At 35.5% G+C, this 27,634-nt stretch overlaps 1 protein-coding gene across 2 annotated transcripts in view; it reads left to right on the forward strand.

Moving 5' to 3' along the window:
- The window catches only part of LOC150099802 (serine incorporator 5-like), a 293,435-nt gene that overhangs the window by 91,360 nt on the left and 174,441 nt on the right, over positions 1–27,634 (forward strand). For both annotated transcript variants that reach the window (XM_090404186.1, XM_090404185.1), the window contains exon 6: positions 21,786–21,829. In XM_090404186.1, the coding sequence (XP_090260312.1) occupies positions 21,786–21,829 (44 nt within the window). The remainder of the gene's footprint in view (positions 1–21,785; positions 21,830–27,634) is intronic.

Raw genomic sequence — 27,634 nt, forward strand, 5'->3', positions numbered from 1 at the left:
GACCTGAACCCATCTTGTTATTCTCCAAGTTTCTCTTCCACAATCATTCTCAAATTCTTTTCAAGTATGCTTGCATAAATCTTACCGGAACACTTAGTAGAGAAATTCTTTTGTAATTCACATTCAGCTTTATTTCATTTGTTATAGGTGAGAATATGAGAGCTCTACTTCAGTCATCGAGAATTCAATCGTCTGACCAGGCCTTCTAAATTATGCAGTAGCCACTGCAGAACTTTTATACCTCCATATTCAACCATGTAGATGTTATTCATTTCTGGTTGAATAACATCTACTCCAGCTGTCTTTCCACATTTCAAGTTTCTGATGGCTTTTTCTACCTTAAGTATTCATATATATACTCTTGCTTGCAGTTTCTACTATTGTTCTGTCACTGCTTATTTTATTTAATAGTCTTTCAAAGTAATTAATCCAGGCATCTAGGATATCCTTGTCTTCAGTTTTCATGTCACTTTTATCATCTTTGTTCCTTTTACAGTACTTTTTCTTCCATTTCTAAGCTTTTTCAATAGCCTGTGGAACATTTTGCCACCTTCCTGATATCTGTTTTCTATACTCTTACAAGTCTTTCCATGAATTTTGTTTAGCTACTCTTATGCATAACTTAGATCTCCTAGATTTTTCTCTGTATTCATTTAGGTCATCTACTGACCTATTATGCTGAGCTTTTCGTATGCTTTCTTCTTGTCTAAGACTGCTTCTTTAACATGGTATTATTATTTTCCTATCCTTGCAGATAACTTCACCACATACCCTCTTTTGTACATTAAGATTCTTATTAGTTTCAGTTTCACAACATAGCATTTACAATGCACCCACTTAGAAATTAGCATATCCAGGAAGGGCAGACAGTCATTAGCTTCTTGTTCCAATCTTGACAACCTCTATTTGGCCTGGACCTAGCTTGTTCTTCTCTAAGTTTCTCTTTGACAATTTTTCTCGACCTCTTTATGCTTGCATAAATCTTACCCAGAACTTTTCCTCTGTAGAGAAATTCCTTTGTAATTCTCACATTTAGCTTTATTCCATTTGTTATAGGTGAGAATATGAGAGCTCTACTCCAATTATCAAGAATTTGACCTTCTGACCATACCTTCTGAATTCTGCAAAACTGTTATACCTCTATACTTCAAAAATTTCTGGTCAAATATCATCTATTCCAGCTGCCTTTCCACATTTCAAGTTTTTGATGCCTTTTTCTACCTCAAGTATTGATACGTACTCCTCTTTGCAATCCTCTTGAAAATTTTCTAGTAAGGTTCTGTCACTGCTTGTTTCATTTAATGATCTTTTAGAGTAATTATTCTAGACATCTAGGATATCCTCATCTTCAATTTTCATGTGACCATTATCATCTTTGATTCCTTTTACAGTAGTCTTAACTTTATTTCTAATCTTTTTCAATAGCCACCAGCACATTTTGCCACATTCCTGATACTTGTTTTCCATGCTCTTACCAAAGTCTTCCCGTGACTTTTGTTTAGCTACTTTTACACATCTTAGCTCTCTTACATTTTTCTCTGTATTCTTTTAGTGCAGCTGTCAACTTATTTGCTAGGGATATGCTTTCTTCTTTTTCAGGAGACTGCTTCTTTCTGTTATCTTGATTATTTCAGTTACATGTTATATCTTATCTCTTATCTTAAGATCAACTCCTACATAACTGCAATACTTCTTTTTTTACAACATTCGATGGTGCCAAATTAGGACTTTAGATCTTTTGTTCATTACAATGTGAATTGTTTCACTTATTCGTTGTTTTGTAAACTATAATATACTGCTTTGTGCTCCAAAGATGCTGATTTGAAATCAAGTGAAATATATCCAGTTAATAAACATCTTTTTTTTTATAAAATAGTTTGTTTGTGTTGTTAATACCATTAAAATAAGTTATGAATAACATTCAACACCTAAGCTTGTCTACCATAGATCAATCAAGCAAAACAGCAATCAGATCATGAAAAAGATGCATAGAAAACCTGGAGATCATCCCACTTGGTGCAGTTCTAGTGCCTAGGGTATGAGGCAGATTGGCTGGGGGAGATTGATCTGTAGAGCAAGAGACATGGGTAACATTGTGGCTAGAGTTGCTAAGAGAAAAGCAGATATCTGCAGAGTATTTGAAGGGAGTGCTAATTAAGATAATGTCCATAGTGTTGGATGAATGATGAAAATTGTATGGTATTCTGATTGGTTGAATAACTATTTGTGTTAGATCATGACCAATAGCAAATGATTTGGCTTCCCTTCTGGCTTAATTTGTGAGATAAAAAATGGAGAGTCAGTTTGTGTTATGTAGCTTTCTAATGTTCTAGAAAGGTAATATCATGATTTGGATAATATTACATTGTATAAAATCAACTTTGAGAGATAAGGAGTCAAAGAGCACAGCATGGTTGTCTGGATTATGAGCACTGTAAAGCAAATGAAAGTTTAGAAATTGAAGTAAGGAAATCAATAAGCATGGATTTTAGGTTTGATAACTTTTGGCAAAGAATGACCATTTTGCTTGAAGGCTTAGTCTCTTAATAGGTTAAATGAGTTAAATAGGAATTTAAGAGGTTAAGTTACATATGAGATATCCTAGGATATGGATCTGTTTGCAAATTTGGGTTGTAGTTCAGTTACAGTGTTTTCTTTTTATTTTGAAATTAAGAGTTAAACCACTCAGTGTGAGGGAGTAAGTAACCCCCCCCCTCCCCACACACACACCAAATATACACTCCCATTATTTGGTCTACCCTTGACTTCTGCAGTTGAGTAGCCAGCTTTCTGACAGGTTGCTCACTTCGAGAGATAGTGGATGGCTCCTTATCTTCTAACTATGCAACTAATTCAGGGGGTCCTGCAAGACTGTTCTTTTGCGTATCCTCTTCCTCTATATGTAAACAATATTACAGCTGACTGACTGACTGTCAATCACAGCAAACTGCACTTCTCCTTTTCCTTTGACAAACATTGCAAAGTACAAATCACCACAACCTGCAGAACTTTAACCTTTACTACCTTAAATTTTGCTTTTCAGAAATGTTCATTAGTGGGATTTGGATAACCTTGTCAACTTCGATGCTAGCAAAATACAGCTATGCATTATTTCACCCCCCCCCCCCCCCACACACAAAAAAAAAAAAACTTTTCTTCCAATCTTACCATTGACAATACAGAAAGTCTATATTTTGGATTCGTGATAACTGCAACCTCAAATCTTTCTTGACACAAACATATCAGAAACATTGCCTCCTCTGCATCCAAAAATTAGATTTTCTCTTTTGCTCTAATCATTACTTAAACAGCTTCTAACTTTATACAAATTGCAAATACTAAGAGCCATTGAATATTGCTCTCGCATCCTTCTATATAGAAAAAGAAGCAGTTAGATTGATTGATGACCCCTCTCTCATTAATGCTCTCCACTTAAAAGAAATATAAAACTGGAAGAAAACTCTTAAAAAACTTTTTTTAATGTAAAATTTTCATCTAGGTGTCATAGGCATTGTCAGTACAGGATCACAGAATGGCAATTAAACAATAATAGACAGTTCTAAATGTCATAGATGATGCCTATGACACTAAGGCGAAAATTTTACATTAGAAATTTTTACATGAGTTTTTCTCCATTTTTATATTTCTTTTGATTATGCCAACTCATGGTATTCCATTATCGAAATAAATCACTCTCCATAGGTGTTCAGATTCTGCATCCTGCATTTTCTATAAATACTTCTATGGCTGCTGTTAATCAGAATTGGCATCAAGAATTTCTCCCACCCTCTAATAAATCAACCCAAAACCCAGTAAACAAATTTCTCTTCCTCTTTTTTTTTTTTTTTTTTTTTTTTTTTTTTTATATCCCTTCCATTGCTTCCCTCTGAAACAATCTCCCATGATGTTTTTCCTAAGGAATACAGTCCACAACTTTTTAAGTCAAATGTAAACATGTTACATGTTCCTTATTGTTCATCCATGGGAACATTGTACTATAGGTTTACCAAGGTTGACTATAGGAGACCTCTAGTGCATAGATTCTCTATAAAAAAATAAAATAAATAATAAAAAATCAATTGACACCAAAAAGGGATAAAATCTATAAAATGAAGAAATGAAGGACATATATATACCACCTACCCACTTTTATTTCAAGAATACGATGCACAGTTGCTGATCTCAAAACAATTGCAGATACCCAGGAGACATTTCCTAAATGTAGCAGTATCCTCATACTCTCCTGAATTCCTGGAACTAAAATGCAAATCAGAAAATATCTTACCCATTTCTGTTTGAATGGACTGGAACTCTACACCAAGCTATTCAAGAGAGACAGAGAATCTGAAAAATTATTTGCTTTATTGCAAAGATTCAGGACCAGATAACATCCACTATTTTCATCTCTATGCAGAGGGACATTTATCCTACATGACGATAATGCTCATCCTCATCAAGCTAAGCTCGATGAGATCGAGCATTGTCTACAATCACCAATATCTTCAAAAAGAGATTATATTAAGTATGGAATGGCCAGTCCATTTCCTGATCTTAATCCAATTGAGAATTTCTGGGATGCTCTAGGTCAAGGGTGTTCAACCCGTCGATCGCGGAGCGATTTTTGGTCGATCTCTTGTGTATTTCTCCTTACTTACAAATTTAATTAAAACTGAAAACATAATATATTATTTATCATTATTTTGTATTATTTTTAATTTGCTTTAAGTGTATTGCTATTGTTTATTTATTTTTCGTTAAAATTGTCAAATCAGTAATTTTCTTATAAGTCCGGGTAAATGAATTCATTTGGAACAGAAGTCAAACAGCAAGCCGAGTGAATACGATTATAAGCAAAGTGTAAAAACTCGATTGTAGCTTAAATATTAAATATTCCAAAACACATTACATCGATTTTTTACTTAGGTTAAGTCCCATGTGAATATTGTAAAAAAATAAACTTTGTTTGTCTCGGTATAGTTTATATTTGATGTTTTTGTAAATAACTTTTGAAGCTAACTGTATATACTGTTTTAATAAGAATATATTAGAGTGTTAAAAACAAAGGCAATGTTTTTGTCACCAAAGCTGTACATGACAGCATTAGAAAGATTGTTATTGAAACTTGTATCTATGAGAAAGGCTTGCAGGCTCTAAGTGTAAACATCTCCGAAGTCAGTCAGAAAGGATTCAAACAACTTTCCGATGGCCGGCAACTTACAATCAAAGGAAAGTGGAGGAGAACAAAAGGGGTACCGAACTTGAAACTTAAGATGAAAGACTCATACCGATTCTTTGAGGGTTACCAAACTTCATGTGAGGTCTCAGAGGAGGCTTAATAAAAAGGGACTGAAGCAAGCAGAAGGGGTCCCGGTTCCAGAATTGCTGTCAGAGAGGAGGCCACCTGGTCCAGAGTCGCCTTCAGAGAGAGACTGCCCAGATTCGCGTTGCTTGAGAGAGGAGTTTCCCACTTCCAGAAAGGAGCTTCTCGGTTCGAGACATCGCTAGAGAGAGACTACTTCTAGGCCGCAGACAAGGTTTCAAATTGCTGAAAGGAAGAGTTCCAATTGCCGGAGAAAAGTTTCCAGGCCAGGTTAATGTCAGACGTTCACAGCGTGTTGCGTTTTCATTACAATTTGATGAATCAAACAACTTCACTGATATATTGCTTAGTTCATGGTATTTATTCACATGGTATTTCAAGATTATTCAAGTAAAGAAGAACTTTTGAAAATTATACCATTATTGGGAAGGACTATGGGAGAAGACCTTTTTTCGGTATTGATGAATTTACCACTGTATTATTCACCGACAAGTACTGTGTAGTAAAAGATTAAACACAAAAGATGTTTTGGATATTACATTTAAAATTGTAAATTCTGTTCGTGGAAAAGCTCTGCAACAGCGGTTATTTAAATTACAGGCAGATGATGATAGGGAACTTCTGTTGTACAATAATGTTCGTTGGCTGAGCAGAAGTCAATTTTTAGAAAGATTTCTTGTTTTAATTAACGATATAAAAAATTTTCCTGATGAAAAAGGAGATATTTATTCAGAATTGAGTGATAAAAGATTGTTGTTACACTTATCATTTTTAGTAAATTTCTGTACGAAATTAAGCAATTTAAATTTAGAGTTACAAGGTAGAGATAAAAATTTAATTGACATGTGAAGTTCAATAAAAACTTTCCAACAATACTTACTTTTATTAAAGAAAAATATAAATGACTGCAAATTTAGACATTTCCCATATTTATTAAAATTTTTTGAACAAAATCAAGAAATGCTTCCCTATGATTTAAAAGAATTTATTCGTGAAATAGAATTAGTTGAGGAAGAAATAAATGTAAGATTTAAAAATTTTAATAAAACTGTGGGCTGTTTGATATAAACCAAGCTGAAGTAGAACTTGAGATAATAAACATTCAGAATAGTTTACATTTAAAATCAATAAACAATGAAGTCATTTGGAAGTATGCACATGAAAAATTCCCAATATTAACCGCTATTACGCAAAAAATTCTGTCGTGTTTCGGATCGACAACTCGATTCACATTAGGACAAACAATGAACCCACTTGCCGGAGACAACAACGTTCTTGGGATGTATTCAGTAAAAAATTAACATTTCTACCTACATTGCCCTATGACACAAGTGATGTGTCATAGGGCAATGAACGTTGCCTGCATCATTATCTTTCATGTATTGAGATGAAAAGGTAGAATGAGAGTAACCTTTTCTGATCTTTTCCCACTCTTGCTCAGTCTTTTTCAATCAAGACTCTATTGTGAGTTTCCAGTTGTACATCTGCCAGAGAGTGTGCTACAGTGGTTGGATCTATCAGGCAATTAGAATTGCAACTGGTGCATTTCACTCATCACCTATTCCTAGTCTTCACATTAAAGCAAATGAACCATGGCTCTCATTTCAGTAACCACAGCTGTCTTATTTTCATTTAAAATACAATCCTGCCAAATCTCCCACTTCGACAAATTTTTTTTGTTAATATTAGGAAAACTTGTATAACAGATGTCAGACTTCTACTACACCTTTTGGGATTAATTAAAAAAGAGGTTAGTACAAGCTCTAGACATTACACAAAAATATTACACAAATGCCTGTTGTCCAAGCAGGAGACTTGACAGGATTTTATTTTGAATAAATGAGACACCTGTTGTCACTGAAATGAGAGCGATTGTTCATTTGCTTCAACATACCATGGCATAACCACATTCCTTCATGCACTTTGCTGCAAACGTGATCTGCACAGATAGTTTGAAATCAGAGTCTCTAGTAGGATCTGCTGCTGTCTTCCCAGACTACATAATATCTAATCCTATCCTACTAAAATGTAGTAATTATTATTCTGCTCAGCTGCATACCATACAGCTTGCATTACGTCATATAAAGATGCATTGCTAACAAAGGTGCATTATTTACATTGCCACATTGAGTTCACTACATGCATTGAAAAGTGTAGTATACACACATTCTGTATTCTCTTGGATACAATATCTCTTATGTCACATCTGGAGGATACACTTTGCATTAACCTTTGTTGAATCCCAAAACTATGTTGGGATCGAGGGAAGCTATGCTGCAGACATTGCAGTTAGGTCAACTCATCCCTAACCATCATGTGCTGTCCTCTACCTGGATTATAAAAGATCATAAGAGAAAAAAATTTAATATCTCAGTGGTAAATATGGTATATATATAGAGAGAGAGACCAATAACAAACTATATCAAGTAAAACCTGTAATTTAACTTTGGAGTCCAGTCCAGTTTGTGCAATGTTTGTGAGAAGAGAGTTCTTACTTGGTTCTACATAGGTGATCAAATTCTTTCCTATTGAGAAGTGATGATAACCCTGTGTGTGTGTGTGTGAAAACTACAACAGTTTTAATCATTCATCACATTTTCTTGACTGTCCTCGTTTTTCTAATGAATGCAATCAGTGCTTCATGCTACTACCAGCTTGCCTGAATCTTATACCTTAAGCCAGTGATGGCAAACCTTTTTACCCAGGTGTGTCAAACATCTTTTTTTTTTTTTAATATTGACATGGTTGATGTGTCACTTGCATACATCCATTATAAATTTAACTACATAATCATAGATGGTGACTTATACATATTATTATTATGTAACACCTCCAGGGAGTCCGAAGACTCATCGAGGGAGAGTGTGCCAACAGCATCGAACGATTCATTCCTTCTAACTACTAACCGTGCTCAAACTTGCTTAACTTTTTGCGCGAGCCATTAGTAGCAGAGGCTCTACCAATCGACCAACTTTTGCTGGCTTAATTTAATAGGACATTGATATAAAATTTATGAATTCATATTATACAATTAATTTAATAAAGTGAAATTACAAACTTACATTACATTTAATGACTTTTTTGTTGCTGAGTACTGGTAGAGAGTTGCTTTATAGAAGGGCTATAGCGTGTACATTTTAATGCTACACAGGCAGCGCTCAAATCATTGCTCAATCTATTTCTCCCTTTCGATTTGATATTATTTAAGGCAGAAAATAGAGTTTCACAAGAGTGTGTAGAAGAGAAAATTGTTAGAAGAGCTTTAGCAAAGATTTTAGGAACATGAAAGTTTTCGGAAAGGTTATTCCACAGGCTGAATTTTTACATGCAATATCATGCCGATGTTCCTGCTCAAGTTCGTCTAATTCATTTCTAAAATCAATAAACTTTCTTTTCCAGATAGGATTACACTGGAAGTCGGCTAGTTGCATTTCTACATCTTTTAACTTCAACCACCCAAAGCCATCTAATTTAAGATCCATGAATTCTGTTTCATCAGGATACTTTATGAATTGGATTGTTTGTTCCAACATTCGAAATTGCTCAAATCTAGAAGAAAACTGCTCAGTTACTGACTTTAGAACTTCGATAGATTGGTTGATATGTTGTTCACGATTTTTGGGGCTGGTTTCGTTAAAAAAAAAATTTCACTCTTGGGAAATACTTAAAATTGTTACTTTCTAAATCACATTGAAAAATTTTGAGTTTATTCTCAAAGCTCTTGATTGTGCCAAACATAACATCGAAGATTTTCCGAAACCTTGCAATTGTATATTAAGTTCATTCAGGTACAATGAAAAATCTGTGATAAACATCGGCTTACTGAGCCAAGCAGAATCATTCAACTGAGAAAATTTGTGTTCCATGCTCTTCGTATTTAAATATAATTTAATTTCATTTAAACATTCAACAAACCGTTCAAGTACTTGACCACGACTCAACCATCGAATATTATTGTACATTAATAGACCATTGTACACTAATTCAATTTCACTTAAAAGTGAATTAAATTTTCATTTGTTTAAAGCCCTGGCAGCAATAAAATTAGTTACTTTTGTCACAATTCTCATCACATCATCCAAATCCTTAAGCGTGATTTCGCACACAGTGTCTCCTGTTGTATAATACAATGGAAACAAATCAGGGGATGACCAACATATTCTGTAAATTGTTTGATAAAACCGACATTATGGCCAACCATATTAGGCATGCCATCAGTTGTAATCGATACATCTATCTGTTTCTTACGGAACAATTTAACAACACAGTCGCATATGTCTTTACCTGTCATGTTTTGAGGTAAATTTTCTAACTTTAGCAATTCCTCATGCATAGAATCACTGTGAACATACTTTGCAATAATTGCGAATCGAGCTGATGACGTAATATCTGTAATTTCATTGAGACAAATGGAAAAACAATGGCATGAGTTCAAGTCTTGTTGTATTTGATTTTCTATACTAGCATTCATTGATATAACTCTGTCTTTAATAGTATTCCTACTTAATGGTAACTCTTTCATGCGCTTTACAATAGCTTCCTTATTATGAAAGTCCTCAAATAAAAATGGTGGACACTTTACTAAAGCTTCTTTAATATAATCACCATCACTAAGTAGTTTCCCATGTTCAACAATAGTATGTGAAATACTGTAACTTGCGGCTACTAAATTTGAAGGTCCTGAAACAAATTTAATTAATGTCCCTGATTGTGATTCTGCCAGTTTTAGATGTTGCGATATGTATTCTTTGCGTTCTTCCAAAGTTTTTTCTAGGAGCCATTTGTGCTTAGTTTCGAAATGTCTTTTTACATTCTAAGTTCTACTCACAGATAGCTCACCACACAATTTACAGAGAACTTTATCGCCTCTATCAATAACACCATATTGTTCAGTCCAAGCATCTTGGAAATTTCTTCCACTTTCTGTGGTAATTTTAGTTTTTTATTAGTGCTAGCTGCCATTGTAAAAGGGTGCACAAATTAAAAAAGAGGCACAATTATATACAGGGATAATTAAGCAGTAATAATTAATAAGAACTGTATAATTCATTTCCAGTAATTGTTAGTTCTTAAGTGGCAGACCATGCAAGACTGCCACTACTTCTTTCAGCAGGGTTGCCACATTTATTACCAGTACGTTCGTAGCAATAGTTTTTGTTGCGACGTCATTGTAAGTTGTTGCTATTTGCATTAATTAACAAAATTTACTGAATTTATTGCAACTATAAAAATGTTTTCATTATTTACTCAAATAAATTCAATATTTAATGCTGCGAATTATATATCCTGTTAAAGTGGTTTTAAATATGTTTAGAACTTGTATTACTCAGTCGAGACTTGGAATGCATGCATGAACGAATTTCACACAGAAGTCAAATGAAAACTTAGTTTATAATATATAAAGCACGTATTTATAAGTTTGTATCGTATAATATTGATAATCATTTTTGTAAGTTTGTATCATATAATATTGATAATAATTTTTGTAAGTTTTTATAATATCATATGACTATGCAGAAATTATAATGATTAAGAAAGAAAACGTAACCTTAATACGCTCATGTTTATAGGCTAGTTACAAAATAAAATTGAAATAAGCTAACTACAAAATAAAATAGAAATAGGCAAACTACAAAATAAGATAGAAATAGGCTAACTATAAAATATAATTCTTTCAGTGAACTGAAACCTACCTTTGCCTTAACTGAGAGCGATCTTACATGATTTATCGTAGTTTTTTCATCAGAATACCAATATCTTTCAACATCCAAGATGTGTCACCTGAAACCCTCAAGTGTGTCGGTGCTGACACGCGTATCATAGGTTCGCCATCACTGCCTTAACCCAATCTTATCAGGTGCACCAGATATATCTGATTTTTTTTTCTTTTTTTTTCTTTTTTTTCTTTTTTTTTTCAAAGCACTGATTTATATCATTAGAAATATTTCAAATCTGTATTATACAAATTTTATTCTTTATATATATATACAAATATTTCAGTCTGTTTTACAATAAATGCATACGTTTAGCAGGATATATGGCACATAATAGATTTTGATGCCCATACTAAATGAACAACATCTGCAGATAGAGAGTACGAGATATTGGAAGATAGTCTTGTATAAAATCAAGTATAAGACAAAGGTGCACACTGCATCATTGCTATTTTTCATCTAATTGGATCATAAAATGGCACTAAACCTGATATCAGAACTGAATATATCACACTTACTCCTTACTTTATGCAGATGATGTTATACTTCCAAATAAATCTAGTCCAAGTCTTAAGCACTGTTTAACTAAATTGAATGACTGCTGTAACAAGTGTGTTATGAAAATGAGAAATAGACAAAAGCAAAAATAGGCAGGTACAGAGAAAACAATAGCATTCATATTTGAAAACCTATAGAACAAGTAAAAATATTTCAGCTATTTTGGCATAATTTTTAGTGAAAATAGGAATTAAATTTTGAAATGGATATAGAAGTAAAGCTTCTATTATAAATTTCCATTGAATAAGAGACAAATTAGCTAAAACACAACTTTAATGAGTATAATTTTAATACATAGTTAAGAAAAGACTACAGAGTTCTGAGAAAAAATTATGCGAGTGAATTGAACTTGACATCATTAGTATTCAAGAATGTGTGAGCATAGATATTATCATTATTATTATGGGCAACTCCAAGGAGTCCTTAGACTCATCGAGGTTGACCATAAACATCATGTCAAGAACAACTATTCAGCATCTGCACAGTATCTATCATACTTTGCTTTGCTTTGAACGCATTTACTGTCATGGCACCCACAGCAAACTCTGGCAGCTTATTCCACTCATTCACCACTCTCTCCAAGTAAAAAACCTAGTTCTGACACCTTTGCTAACTATAATCTTGCTCAGTTTCCATGGATGGCCCCTAGTTCTCCCATCACAAGAACTGTTCTGAAAAATTTCCCCTGAATTAATTTTGTAAAAACTCCTTCAATCAACCAATTTCTGTAATCCACAGATCTTCAACCTGTTCTCTTAAAGTTCATTCCATAGACCAACTATCATCAGGATCACTCGCCTCTGGATCCTCTCTACCTCCTCCCCATCAAAAAGAACATTAGCACCCAGATCTGCACACAGTAGTCACTATGGGGGTCTTATCAAGGCTCAATGAATAGGAACAATAACTTCCTTGTCTCTGCTTGTCAAAGTATTCTTCAGTAACCAAGTGATCTGATGAGCTGATTTAGGCACTTTTGCAATGTGCCCCCTAAACTTCAACTCCCTATCCACCAACACTCCCATATCCCTGGCCTCGTCAATCTCCTGGAGTACAGTTCCATCGATGTGGTATACTGCTGCTAATCTTTTTACCCCAAAATGCATAACCTTACACTTTTCCACATTAAACTGACATCCATTCTCCTTACCCCAGTCTTCCAATCTATCCAAATCATCCTGCAAAATTTTGACATCTTGTGTATTCACTATTGCTCTACTCAACTTTGTATCTTCAGCAAACAAATGAACAGTTCCTCTCAGATCTTTTCCTATATCGTTAATGAACAATTTAAATAGCAGTGGTCCAAGAACAGAACCCTGCGGCACACCACTAGTCACCTTCTTTTAGACTACTCTCTGATATCTCTCCATCAACCACCCTCCTATCCATCCCCATGTGCTGCAGTTTACTGATTAGAATTCCGTGTGGTATCCAGTCAAAGGCGAGGCTGTACCAGAGAATTGTGGGAGTGTGAATGATAGTATTAATGATTTTACAGAGAATAAAAAGATGAGATAGATGCAATGAGTGAGATCGCGTTGTTGAATGGTGCGATACAAAGGGCAAAACAGCAGCTAGAGCGTATGAGCAAAAGTCAGTTGAATGAACCAGCCATTAATAAAAAGTATGACAGGAAAAATAGGCGTATGAGTGTGAACATGAACAAAATGAAGGATAGAGTGCTGTATGGAGACTCGTTAGTACAAGGTGTGTTAGTAGAGGATTTGACAAAATCGTACCAACCTGGTGCAACCATAAAGGATGTAACTGAGTCTATTAGAGAGCAAAAGGAAAGGGTGAATGAAATGATTGTTGTGGCAGGTACGAATGATCTGAAAGGAGATAAAATGGAAATGATAGAAGACCTGAATGAATTGTTTGAGGTAGCAAAAGAAAAGAGTGAGAGAGTTAGAATGATTAGTCTTTTGCCACGGCATGACAGTGAAATGTTTAAAAGGAGGGCCATAATTGCGAACGACTTTATGCGTGGGTTATGTATGACGAGTGGTGTGGAATTTGTGGACGTGTGGAGTGAGTTTGATGGGCAAAAGGATCTATATATATAAGATGGATGGCTTGCATTTGAATGGTTATGGTGTAAGGAGACTTGAGAAAGTGTTGCTGAATGTAGTGGATGTGCAAATTCAGGGAAACTAGATTTATTAAGAGGGGGGGGGGTAGATATACAGTCCTTAGGGAGGCAGTTGAATGTATGAATGAATATAATATGCCTGAGCGAATAAGGACAACAAATCAGAGTGGGATAGTTAATATAAGGCATCAAGGTAGGGTTGGGGCTAATGGGGGTCTTACATTCATGTACACTAATGCTAGGAGTATTAGGAACAAGAAGGAAGAGTTTTTGGCCATGGTTGGCACTTCCAGACCACAGGTTATTGGTATTAGTGAATAATGGTTGACTGTAGATGATATAGCTAGTGGGATTGAATGTGATGGGTATAGTATGTTCAGGAATGACAGGGAGAATAAAATGGGGGAAGGAGTATTGTTGATGATAGCTGATGAACTACAGCCAAGGAGAATAGAAGTTGAATTGCAGGATAGAGAAAAGAGCACATTTGAGGCCATTTGGTGTGAGATTGTGGCTAGCAGAACTAAATATACAATTGGGTGCTGCTATAGACCAGGTGATGGAAAAGATGGTGGTGACAGTATGCACAAGCAAATAGAACAAATGAGTGGAAGGAGGGTAATTATTATGGGAGATTTCAACTATGGTCGCATTGATTGGAGTGAGGAGAGGACACACGGGAGAAAGGAATTGGATTTTATGCAGTTATTAAGGGATAACTATCTGCGACAGCATGTAATGGAAAATACTAGGGGTCAGAGAGTGCTTGACCTAGTAATTGCATCTGAGGATTTGGCTGTAACAAATATGACCACATTGCCACCAATTTGTGAGAGTGATCATAGGGTCTTGACTTGGGAGGTGGCTAAAGGTGTGGAATTTTCAATTAAGACAGGGTACATGTGGAATTATTGGGCTGGAAAGTTATGACAAGCTTAGGAGTTTGATTGGTTCAGTACCATGGCATGTACAACTGCAAGGACTAGAAGTTGATAGCATGGGAGGCAGTTAAGAAGTGTTTGCATGAAGCAACGGCTGACTGTATACCTAGAGTATACAGTCAGCGACTGCTTCATGGAGAGAATTTAAGGAGAAAACTGACCGGCAGGCACACGAACGGTATAAAGCGCAGGCCAGAAGGGTAATGAGTGTGGTAAGAAAAGCAAAAAAGGATTACGAAAGAACATCGGCCATACAGGCTAAAGAGAATCTTAAACAGTTTTTTAGATATGTAGCAAGTAAAAGGAAAAATGTACATGGCAGAATGATTTTAAAGAATGCCGATGGTAGGGAGGTAACTGAATCAGTTGATATAGTTGAGTTATTGAGTGAGCACTTTGCAAGAATATATCATCCAGGTGGTGACATTGCAGAAACGAATAAACCAGTAGATTATACAGAAATTGTGGTGAATGAAGTGGAGGCGAGTAGTCTATTGCATAACCTCAATGTCAATACATCCGTGGGATTGGATGGTATACCAGCTCCTGTCGTACGAGAAGCAGCTAAAGAATTGTCAGTACCCTTGACCATTTTGTTTAATTTGAGTCTCGGGTCTTGGTTAGTCCTGAGGGGGGTGGAAAGAGGGGAAAATAGTTCCACTGCATAAAGGTGGTTCCAAGACTGCTGTTATAAATTACTGACCGATTAGCATATCAGGAATCATTGTCAAGGTCTTAGAGAAATTAGTCAAGAAAAGAATACAGGATTGGATAGATGAAAATGGGATATTGTATGGGGGACAACATGGTTTTGTGAAGGGTAGATCATGCCTCAGTAACTTGCTCACATTTTATAACACAGTGACGGCTGAACTGGATAGGGGTAATGGGTTTACAGCAATACTACTGGACCTTGCTAAGGCCTTTGACAGGATACCACATGGAACCCTAATCAGTAAACTGGAGCAGATGGGGATAGATATAGGGTTGGTGAGATGGATAGGAGGGTGGTTGAAGGAGAGATACCAGAGAGTGGTTTATTCAGGAGTGGAGTCTAAAAGATGGCTTGTGACTAGTGGTGTGCCACAGGGCTCTGTTCTTGGACCACTGCTTTTCAATTTGTTCATCAATGATATAGAAAAGGATTTGAGAGGAAGTGTTCACTTGTTTGCTGATGATGCAAAGTTGGGTAGAGCGATTGTGAGTGCACAGGATGTCAAAATTTTACAGGATGATTTGGATAGTTTGGAGGACTGGGCTAGGAAAAATGGATGTCAATTTAATGTGGCAAAGTGTAAGGTTATGCACTTTGGGGTGAAAAGAATAGCAGCAGTATATCGCATTGGTGGAACCGTACTCCACGAGATTGATTAGGCCAGGGATTTGGGAGTGTTGGTGGATAGGGAATTGAAGTTTAGGGGGCACATTGCAAAAGTGACTAAATCAGCTCATCAAATCACTTGGTTGCTGAAAAATACTTTAACAAGCAGAGACAAACAGGTTATTGTTCCTCTGTATCGAGCCTTGATAAGACCCCATCTGGACTACTGTGCCCAGTTATGGGCACCAGGGTTTCTTCGTGATGGGAAGGAAGTGGAGTGGATCTAGAGACGAGTGACCAAGATGATAGCAGGTCTGTGGAACGAACCTTATGAGAATAGGTTGAAGATTTGTGGGTTGCAGAGATTGGACGATAGGCGAAGGAGGGGTGATATGATTGAGACATTCAAATTACTGAAGGGTTTCTATAAGATTGATCCAGAAGATATTTTTGAAAATATGACAGGTGGTGGGAGGACTAGGGGCGATGCATGGAAGCTGGGCAAGAGCGTGGTTGACAAGGGTGTTAGAGCTAGGTTTTTTACTTGGAGAGTGGTAAATGAGTGGAATAAGCTTCCAGAGTCTGTTGTGGGTGCTACGACCGTGAATGAGTTCAAGGCAAGGTATGATAGATACTATGTCAATGTCGAATAGTTGTTCTTGACATGATGTTAGGGCCTCCCTCGATGAGTCTGTCCACTCCTTGGAGTTGCCCGGAACAATAATAATAAAAAAAAAGGCCTTAGCAAGGTCCAGCAGTATCACTGTAAACCCATTACTCTTATCCAGTTCAGCCGTCACTATATTATAAAATGTGAGCAAGTTACTGAAACATGATATACCCTTCACAAAACCATGTTGTCCCCTATACAGTATCTCATTATCATATATCCATTCCTGCATTTGGCTCTTGACTACTTTCTCCAAAACATTGGCAATGACTCTTGATATGCTGATTTGTCGGTAATTTGCAACATCAGTCTTGGAACTCCTTATGCAATGGAACTATTTCCCCCTCTTTACCCCCTCGGGACTAATCCAGATCTGAGACTCAAATTAGACAAAATGGTCAAGGGCACTGACAATTCTTTTGCTGCTTCACGTAACACCTGAGCTGGTATACCATCCAATCCCACAGATGTATTCACATTAAGGTTTTGTAATATACTATTCACCTCAATTCCTGTATAAGCTATTGGTTCCCTCATTCCTACAATATCACCATGTGGATGATATTCTTTTGCAAAGTGCTTGCTTAGTAATTCTACTATTTCAACTGATTCAGTTACCTCCCTACCATCAGCATTCCTTAAAATCATTCTGCCGTATACATTTTTCTTTTACTTGCTGCATTTCGAAAGAGCTGTTTGGAATTCTCTTTAGATTGCATTGCTAATTTCCTTTCATAATCTGCTTTTGCTTTTCTTACCACACAGTTACCCTTCTGGTTTCTGTTTTATACCATTCGTGTGCCTGCAGGTCACCTTTCTCCTTAAATTTTCTCCACAGTTTTTTTTTTTTTTTTTTTTTTTTTTTTTTTTTTTTTTTTTTTTTTTGCACTTCAAGCTTAATGGTGTTATTCATCCATTTGACCTCCACTTGATTTATTCACCTGACTCTAGGTATGCAGTCAGCCATTACCTCTTTCAAACGCTCCTTTATCACTTCCCATGCACTATCAACATCCAGCCATTGCAGTTTTATGTGCCATGGCACTGAACCAAGCAATCTCCTAAGCTTGTCATACTTACCAGCCCAGTAATTCCACATGTACCCTGTCTTAATTGAAAATTCCACACATTTAGCCACCTCCCAGGTTAAGACCTTATGATCACTCTCACCAATTTTAATGTTCATTACAATCAAATTCTCAGATGCAATTACTAGATCAAGCATTCTCGAACCCCTAGTATATTCCATTACATGCTGTTTCAGGTTGTTATCCCTTAGTAACCGCATAAAATCCATTTCCTTCCTCCCACGTGTCCTCTCCTCCTTCCAATCAATGTTACCATAGTTGAAATCCCCCATAATACCTGGCCTCCACTCATTGAGTCTTTTTGCCTATGCATACTATCTCCATCATTTATTCCAGCGCCGGTCTATAGCAGCACCCAACTGTATATTTTGTTCTGCTGGCCTCGATCTCACACCATATATAGCCTCAAATGTGCTATTTTTACTATCCTGCAGTTAAACTTCTATTCTCTTTGACAGCAGTTCATCAGTTTTCATCAATAACACTCCTCCTCCCATTCTTTTCTCTCTGTTGCTCCTGAACACACTATACCCTTCACATTCTATCCCACTAACTACATCATCTTCTGTCAGCCATGTCTCACTAATGCCAATAACCTGTAGCCAGGAAGAGCCAACCAAGGCCAAAAATTCCTCCCTCTTGTTCCTAATACTCCTGGCATTAGTATACATAAAGTGTAGAAGCCCGTTAGTCCCATCGCTATCTTGACTTGACGCCTTATACTATCTATCCCGTTCTGGTTTGTTGTCCTTTGTACTAGCTCAGGTGTATTATACACATTCTTACACTCAACCGCCTCACTGATGTCTGCATATCCACTCAACAACTTCTCCACCAAGATAATCTAAGGTTGTTTGGCTATTTCAGCAGAACAGGAGATTAAAGGGTAGTAAAATGGATCTTTGATGCCAGGATAGGAGAAAGATCCAGATCTAGTTGGATGGATGCAGTTAGTAGTTCTGCAGAATACTGAAATGTATGATCTTGACAATATTGGAATCCAGAAAAATTTATTTGGAGGAAAATTGCTGATAGTAAGCTAGTCTTTGGAGATGACTAGAAGCTGTCATAGCACCAGTACATCCCTTGAGGGTACATAGCAGAGATTCTGTGATGGATTTTGAAGTTTAGAGTACACTGTCTCTATAGCAAACACTATTATAACATACCATGAAAAATCTTTACTGAAGCTATATAAGCACATTATTCTAATAAAAAAATCACTATTTTTTTTTTTTTTATAAAAGTTGAGCAGCTCTCAGATGTGAACTGTAGACTAAAATATAGAAAGATTATTGAAAAGAAAATGGCTTGAGAACAGGAATCAAACCTTGGAGATTCAGTGGCAAACTCTGAAGAAAACATTAATTGATTCTTCCAGAGAGGCATGTGGTGAGGTTTTCTGCAAGGATTGAAAAATCAGAACTCCATGGTGGACACAGGAAGTTAAAGAGGCAGTGAAGGAAAAGAAGAAAGCATATCAAAAGTTCCTGGCAAATAATTCAGCTTTTACTCTTACAGAATACAGAGACAAATGTAAGAAAGCTAAACAGTGTGTAAAACTAGCTAAACAAAAGTCATGGGAGGACTTTGGCAAGAATATAAAAAATAAATATCAAGAAGGTGGCAAAATATTCTGGAGGTTGTTGAAGAAGCTTAGGAATGGAGGAAAGAGTGCTGTAAAAGGAGTTAGAGATGATAAAGGTGACATGAAAACAGGAGAAAAAGATATCCTTGAAATATGGAATAATTACTTTGAAAAACTGCTAAATGAAACAAGCAGTGACGACAGCACAGTGATAAAAAACACTGACCAGGCATGCAGTCAGGAATACATATCCATACTTGAAGTAGAAAAAGCTATCAAAGGCTTGAAATGTGGAAAGGCAGCAGGAGTAGATGATATTCGACCAGAAATGCTGAAGTATGGTGGTATAAAAGTCTTACAGTGGCTGCACTGCATAGTTCAGAAAGCCTGCACAAAGGGACGAATTCCCGATGATTGGAGTGGAGCTCTCATAGTACCCATATATAAAAAGGGGAATAAAACTGAATGTGAGAATTACAGAGGTATTTCCCTACTGAGTGTTCCCGGCGAGATCTATGGAAGTATACTTGAGAAACGGTTGAGAAGAATTGTGGAAGAAAAGCTTGGTGAAGAACAAGCTGGATTCAGGCCAAATAGAGGCTGTCAGGATCAGATCTTTACTTTATGACAAATAGTCGAGAAAGCATGGGAATACAACAAAGATCTGTATTTAAGTTTTGTCGATTTGAAAAAGGCATATGACAAGGTGCCAAGAGAGAAGCTATTCAATATGCTGCAGTTATATGGTGTCAGTGGGGCATTATATCAAGCAATACTTAGTCTTTATTTGAGTTGTAAGTCAGCAGTTAGAATTGAAGGAAGTACAGGAAGATGGTTTAATGTTAAATCTGGTCTGAGACAAGGATGTACATTATCCCCTCTGTTATTCTTTATCTATGTGGATCACATTATGAAGGAATGTGGTATTAAACCTGATATCAAAATTGGAGATGTTAAAGTCAGCTCTTTGCTTTATGCGGATGATGTTATACTTCTAAATAAATCCGCTACAAGTCTGCAAGATTCTCTGACTAAATTGAATAGCTGTTGTAATAGATATGGTATGAAGGTCAGCAATAAAAAGACAAAGACAATGAAAATAGGCAGAATCATTGAAAATGTCAACTGTGTTGTGAATGGAGAACCTGTGGAACAAGTAAAACATTTCAGCTACTTAGGCATGATTTTTACTGAAGATGGTAAATTAAATATAGAAATAGACAACAGAATCAGCAAAGCTGGTATGGTGGGAAGTCAATTGAATAAATTCATATGGAATAATAAAGAAATTAGTCGGAACACTAAATTAGCTGTATACAAGACAGTGTTTAAACCAGGTTTAATATGGATCTGAGAGCTGGGTCGGAAGTAAAACACTTAACCAAAGACTAGAGACCGCAGATGTGAGAGTCCTGAGAAAGATTAGAGGTGTGAACAGATGGCATCAATGGCAATATCATATTAAAAATGAGGATATTAGGAAAGAACTTGACATTGTCAGCATCCAGGAATGCGTTAGCAGAGCTAATCTCAGGTGGTATGGTCACTTAAATGGAATGGGAGAGGAAAGATTAGCAAAACAAGTGTTCTCTGTCAGGTTGGCAGGAAAACGACCCAGAGGAAGACCAAGATATAGGTGGATTGATACGGTACAAAGTGCCTTAGACAATAGAAATATAAGATCTGATAATGTTGGAGTCTTGACAAGTAACAGACTGATTTGGAGGAAAATTGTAGATAGGAAGTTAGTAGTTATGTAATTTTTTCATGTAGTACTATGATATCCTGTACACCCCTTGAGGGTACATAGCAGGAATTTGATGATGATGATGATGAAAAATCACTATAGAAAACTATAACTAACTGTTCCTATGGTCTTTACAAGTTTGCTTTAGTGAGAGTTGATTGTATGAGATATGAGTCAAAAATCACTTAAATACTTAAATGATCAATTGTATTAAGCCACACATTCAATAGTTGTTTCTAGACTATTATTTTCCAGTATGCTTTTGAAGTGAACTGTTACCAAAATGAAAAAAAACACGCTGTTGCTAGCTTTGTAAAGTATTTGGTAAATACTTTTAGCCTTAGGATTATTTTATACGTTCATCATATTCTTGATGTCATTTGCCAGTAGAAATCAGAAGTTACACTATTAGGATGCATTCTATTTTTCCATTTTCAAAACTGTAATCTATTTATGATATGAATTATAAGAATTGATTGACAACTATTAAAAATTATTCTAAGTAGAATAATTATCTACAAATTGACAATCACTGAAATAAAGGACTGTCATTTTGATGATGATCATTTGTGATTTTATCGTACTACAGAATATTTGTGAAATTCTCTCCACACAAAAACAGTTAAAGGATTTTATTAGTTGATTTGTCATCTCAGAAAAGAAAAATAAGTGCAGTTATCAGTTTTCTTGTAATATATTTTCCACCTTGTCTTGCATTATTCATATTATTATTTCTTTTAAAGGATAAAAAGAGTTGAAGAAGGTGGCAGTAAATGCTGGTATGTTGGTAAGTAAATTTGTATTTTTCAATATGCTATCGAGAAGTGTTTAGTAGAAAAATGAAACATTTTCTATAAATAAAAAAAAAAAAAATATATATATATATATATATATATATATGCATGTACAGTTGAGTTATTTATGTCTCAAAATTGGGAGATCACCACATAGCTGCAAGTAATGTGGAAAACTGACCAGGACTTCTAAACCAGTAACTAATTCGCACCTTCTTTCACCCCATTACAGGTCTGTATTATATATAACAAATTATTATTATTATACGGGTATATCAATGAAGTCAGAAGACTCATCGTAGGAGACCCACACTAACCTTTATACACACAAGACCTACCATGCCTCTCCATAAACTCCTTAACTGTCAGGACACTCAGAACTAATTCCACTCATTCATCACGCTTCAAGCAAAAAAATCTAGTCCACGCATACCCTTACTAACCACACTTTTACACAACTTCCAGGGGTAATCCCTAGTTTTCTCTCTATTCATCATGTATTGAAAAATTTGCTGTCTTATAGAACCTCTTTAATAACTTATAAGTTTCCATCAGTACTCTTCTTTTCTTCTATTAAGTAAACTATGCAACCCACAGTTTTCATGTAGAGTATTCCACAGACCTGTCACTAGCTTGGTCAAACCCAGGTGATCAAATCTGTCCACAGTAGTCTGAATGTGGTTGCATCATACCCTTATAGAGAGGGTAACAACCTTCCTAAATGGAATTCTTCTTCTTTTTATTTTATTGGAGAAACCTGATGGAGACTTAAGATTTGTATTAGATTTGTGGGCCAGACATAAAGTGATAAGTATAGAGTTCATCAGCTTCCCTTTAAATAATATAGTGGAGTTGTATCTTTGTAAGGTTATGAAGTATTCTAATTAATTTAAACATGATTATTATCACATAACTTAAAAACGCATCCAGCATTTTGCCTTTACAACAAGAAAATTTTTAGAGGCCCTAATAAATAACATATTAGAAGAATTGTGTGTGATGTCATTGTTTATTCTCCAGATCTCAGATTATACTATAAGCCCTTAGAAAAAATTCGGAGAGACAATTTGAAATTGAAAACATAAATTTTGAATTATACATCAATAATATGTGCAGGAAGTATTATACTTGAGACATAACAGGGGATGGTATAAAACCTGATGAGAGTAATAAGACGTATATTTAACTCCTGCCAAAACTGTAAAACAAGAAGTTTTGTGGGTAAGGCGTGCAGTGGACTTGCACTATAACAGACACTACTATATTAAAATGATGCACTATAGAAAAGTACTGACCTAGATTCCTGTATTGGTTCTCATAGAACCTATACAGTTTTAAGCTTACTATTGCAAACAGTGAAAGGTCAAACCTTTGCAATAGTGAACCTAATTTCTTTGCAAATGACACATTCAGTAAGTAGACAAAGGAAGTAGCAGGAAATCAAATATTGATGAGAGAATGATAATATGTAATAGTTATCATACATAAACAAAGGAAATGGTGGGAAATTGTATATTCATTACAGGACACAAACGATTGGCAGGAATTTAACATATAAAACACAAAACAAAATGAAAAGTACAAATGCAAACAATAATAGGAGACATATAAGAAAGAACTAGAGGAGTATGAAATTATAAAAATGGAATAGAGAATTAATGTTTCAGTTTTTAAATGGAATTTTTCTACTTCATGTAAAAGAAAGTCACTCCCCTTTACCTGAAATCTTAATGATGAATTAAATATGTATGTGCGAATTGTATGCTGAAATCCAAAATTTAGCTAAAAAGACATCATAAATTTTACATTACGAAAAATTATGGATACAACTACTGTGTTAGAGTAAAACTTTAGTTTAATATTAACCAAAATATATACACTCGACGTTTTGACCTTCACAATAAGGTCATCTTCTGGAGTATACATACATATATATATATATATATAAAGAACAAGCTGCCACAATCTACGTGGCATGCTCAAGTTGCTGATCAACCATTGAAACTATTTACCTCACATCTGGTGTTAAAAAAAAAAAACCCTCACTATACCAAAGCTAGAGCCCTGTTATTATTATTATCTATTAGGTTACAAAGTTAATTAAGCTGGAGAGTAACATGTTCATGCATAAAATAATAGATAAATAAATAAAGAGAAAATAAAATTACTTATATAAGTATGCACATAAATTGCAACTGGTATGAATAGTGGCCAATAAAAATGAAAAATTGCTTAGAGGCCTAAAGTCAGGGTTTGTTGGAAACTAAATGGGTTGAATGTGTGCCATCCAAATTCTTGGGATTTTTAAGCCCCCATTATTATTAAGATAAGGGTGGTTAATCAAAATTTCAGTACATTTCAGGCTTCTTTAAATTTCCGTTCATACCAAGTTTTTGTATGATGCAAAGAATAAGTATTTTTCCAATCAATTCGATGTAGGGTGTTAAGAGTGTGTGATCTGAGAGGCCTGCTTCACCAAAATTATTATATTTAATGTGTCGTTTGTGTTCTTTTTTTTTTTACGGATAGGGATTGTACGTCCAGTTTCCTTAATATAAAGTAAGTTACAGGTGCAATAGATGCAATAAACTCCAGGGTGTGCCCATGGGGGGGGGGGGGGGGAGAATCCTCAGAAGTGTTGAATATGTTTTTTAATTTTAAAGGTGGTTTAAAAGTGGCATTAAGATTATAACAATGTAGGATTCTATTGATTTTTTCTGATAACCCTTTAATGTATGGAAGTGTTATGGTTTTACTGTAATCTATATTACTTTTTGATGAAGTTTTCTGAAGAATGTTATTAATGTTATTTTTTCTATGTCCATTATTTATAAATGTATTGCTAATAATTTTTAATTCTTGTTTAAGAGCTTGTTCATTAGAGCAAATTGTTATATCTCTATTTAAAGTAAGGAGCCAATAGGCTTCATTTTGGGGATGTAAAACATTATTTAAATTAAGGGGATATTAAATCCCACATTGTTTTGAAACCGAATAAGAAACTCAAAGATCGGAATCAAAGAGTTTCATGTGGAATATAGTAACTATAAACGTATTGGCGACTACTAGCGTAAGCTAAAGCACGTAGTTCAAGTACATTGTACAAACTAGGGCAACTCGTTGCAAAGGTGGAGAAAGTTCTGATCGTTATTCTTAGTATTTTCCATAATGTAAAAAACATCTCCTAGGAGATGTAGGATGTTATACATTATGGTTGGGAGGTCACTACCCAGACCAGTTTCGATCTTTATTGAGATCTCATCAGTGAGTAGCTAGACCAAAGTATAATACTAAGGGTATAGCAAAAAGAACTTATATACTCTGCTATACGAGTTATCAAAAAGGTGCACCCATAAATTGTTTAAAGTAAGGAGCCAATAGGCTTCATTTCGGCGATGTAAAACATTATTTAAATTAAGGGGATATTAAATCCCACATTGTTTTAAAACCGAATAAGAATCTCAAAGATCGAAATCAAAGAGTTTCATGCTGAATATGGTAACTATAAACGTATCGGCAGCGACTAGCGTAAGCTAAAGCACGTAGTTCAAGTTGTAGTACAAACTAGGGCAACTCGTTGCAAAGGTGGAGAAAGTTCTGATTGCTATTCTTAGTGTTTTCCATAATGTAAAACCCATCTCCTAGGAGATGTAGGATGTTATACATTATGGTTGGCAACTCGTATAGCAGAGTATATAAGTTCTTTTCACTGTACCCTTAGTACTATACTTTGGTCTAGCTACTCACTGATGAGATCTCAATAAGGATCGAAACCGCTCTGGGTAGTGACCTCCCAACCATAATGTATGACATCCTACATCTCCTAGGAGATGGGTTTTACATTATGGAAAATACTAAGAATAGCGATCAGAACTTTCTCCACCTTTGCAACAAGTTGCCCTAGTTTGTACTACGTACTTGTACTACGTACTTGAACTACGTGCTTTAGCTTATGCTAGTAGTCGCCGATACATTTATAGTTACTATATTCAGCATGAAACTATTTGATTCCGATCTTTGAGTTTCTTATTTGGTTTTAAAACAATGTGGGATTTAATATCCCCTTAATTTAAATAATGTTTTACATCGCCAAAATGAAGCCTATTGGCTCCTTACTTTAAATAATTTATGGGTGCACCTTTTTGACAACTCGTATAGCAGAGTATATAAGTTCTTTTTGCTATTCCCTTAGTATTATACTTTGGTCTGGGTAGTGACCTCCCAACCATAATGTATAACACCCTACATCTCCTAGGAGATGGGTTTTACATTATGGAAAATACTAAGAATAGCGATCAGAACTTTCTCCACCTTTGCAACGAGTTGCCCTAGTTTGTACTACAACTTGAACTACGTGCTTTAGCTTACGCTAGTAGTCGCCAATACGTTTATAGTTACTATATTCGGCATGAAACTCTTTGATTCTGATTTTTGAGTTTCTTATTCGGTTTTAAAACAATGTGGGATTTAATATTCCCTTAATTTAAATAATGTTATATCTCTGTTTTTGAGAGTGTTGATAACTCCAAATTTCTGCGAAGGGTGGTGATATGAGTTAGCATGTATATATTGGCTGGTGTGTGTGTAGGCTTACGGTAAACAGTGAAGGATAAACTGCCTGAGGGAAGACGTGTGACTACTGTATCCAGGAATGGAAGTGAGTTTTGATTTTCAATTTCAATAGTAAATTGTATGCACTCATGTTGTTTATTCAGGTGGCTAAGGAATGTGTTTAACGTTTGGCTGCCTTGTGGCCAGATAACGTAAACATAGTCAACATATCTAAGCCAAACTGTAGGTTTTAGAGTAAAGGAATCAAGAGCACGTTGCTCAAAAGCTTTCATATAAAAATTAGCAATTGGGGGATAGTGGTGAGCCCATGGCCATACCTTCTTTTTGTAGGTAAAATTTTTTTTGTCACACGAAGTAACCAGAACGTAGTACGTGGACAAAGAGAGCCATAATATCAGGCTGAAATTTGTTCTGTAAAAGAAAAATCGTGTCATTGATTGGGACATTTGTGAAAAGGACAGAAACATCAAAACTGACTAATAAATCATCTTTGCCGAGTGTTATGTTTTTAATTTTGTTTATGAAGTGTTGTGTGTTCTTTATATAGGATGAGGGGAATGACCTACCAACTCCTTGAGTGTTGACGCTAATTTCTTGGCTAGGTGTTAATTAGGGCTGTCTATCCCCTCAACTATTGGCCAAAGCAGAACGTTATCCTTGTGTACCTTGGGAACACCATATATTCTGGGAGAATGGGCGTAATGGGGTATTAATTTTTTAACAGTGTCTGACGGCCAAGAGGTGACAGGCTTAAGTAATTTTGCAGTTTTTTTCTTTATCTTGTTGGTCAGATTATAGTTCACAAGTTGATAGGTGGTGTTATCGGAGACTAGTTGATTCATCAGATGAATATAAGTTGATCTGGCAAGAATGACCATGGCATTACCTTTGTCCGATTTTGTTATAATTTTATCTTGATTAGCTTTTAATGACTTGATTGCTGCTAGTTCTGTTTTTGTCAGACTGCTACATATGGTTTTCTTTTTATTCAAAACATTGCTGGTTTCTAAACGAATTTTATCAGCTATATTATTTGGAAGCGATTTAATACCTCTTTCTATGTGGTATATAACATCCAGTTTATTAATGTTCATGTGATCAACCTATCTAGCCACACTGTAAATAACTGTCAACTTGCATTATTTGATAAAGGCCTAAACTTCGCAATAGCACCTAGAACTGTCATCAACACCCTCAAAAACACAGCTACTATAATAATTTGCTCC

This window comes from Typopeltis vanoorti, chromosome 14 (genome assembly GCF_054136105.1).
Source record: "Typopeltis vanoorti isolate ZY-2024b chromosome 14, IOZ_Tvanoo_1.0, whole genome shotgun sequence".
Classification (NCBI taxonomy): Eukaryota; Metazoa; Arthropoda; class Arachnida; order Uropygi; family Thelyphonidae; genus Typopeltis; species Typopeltis vanoorti.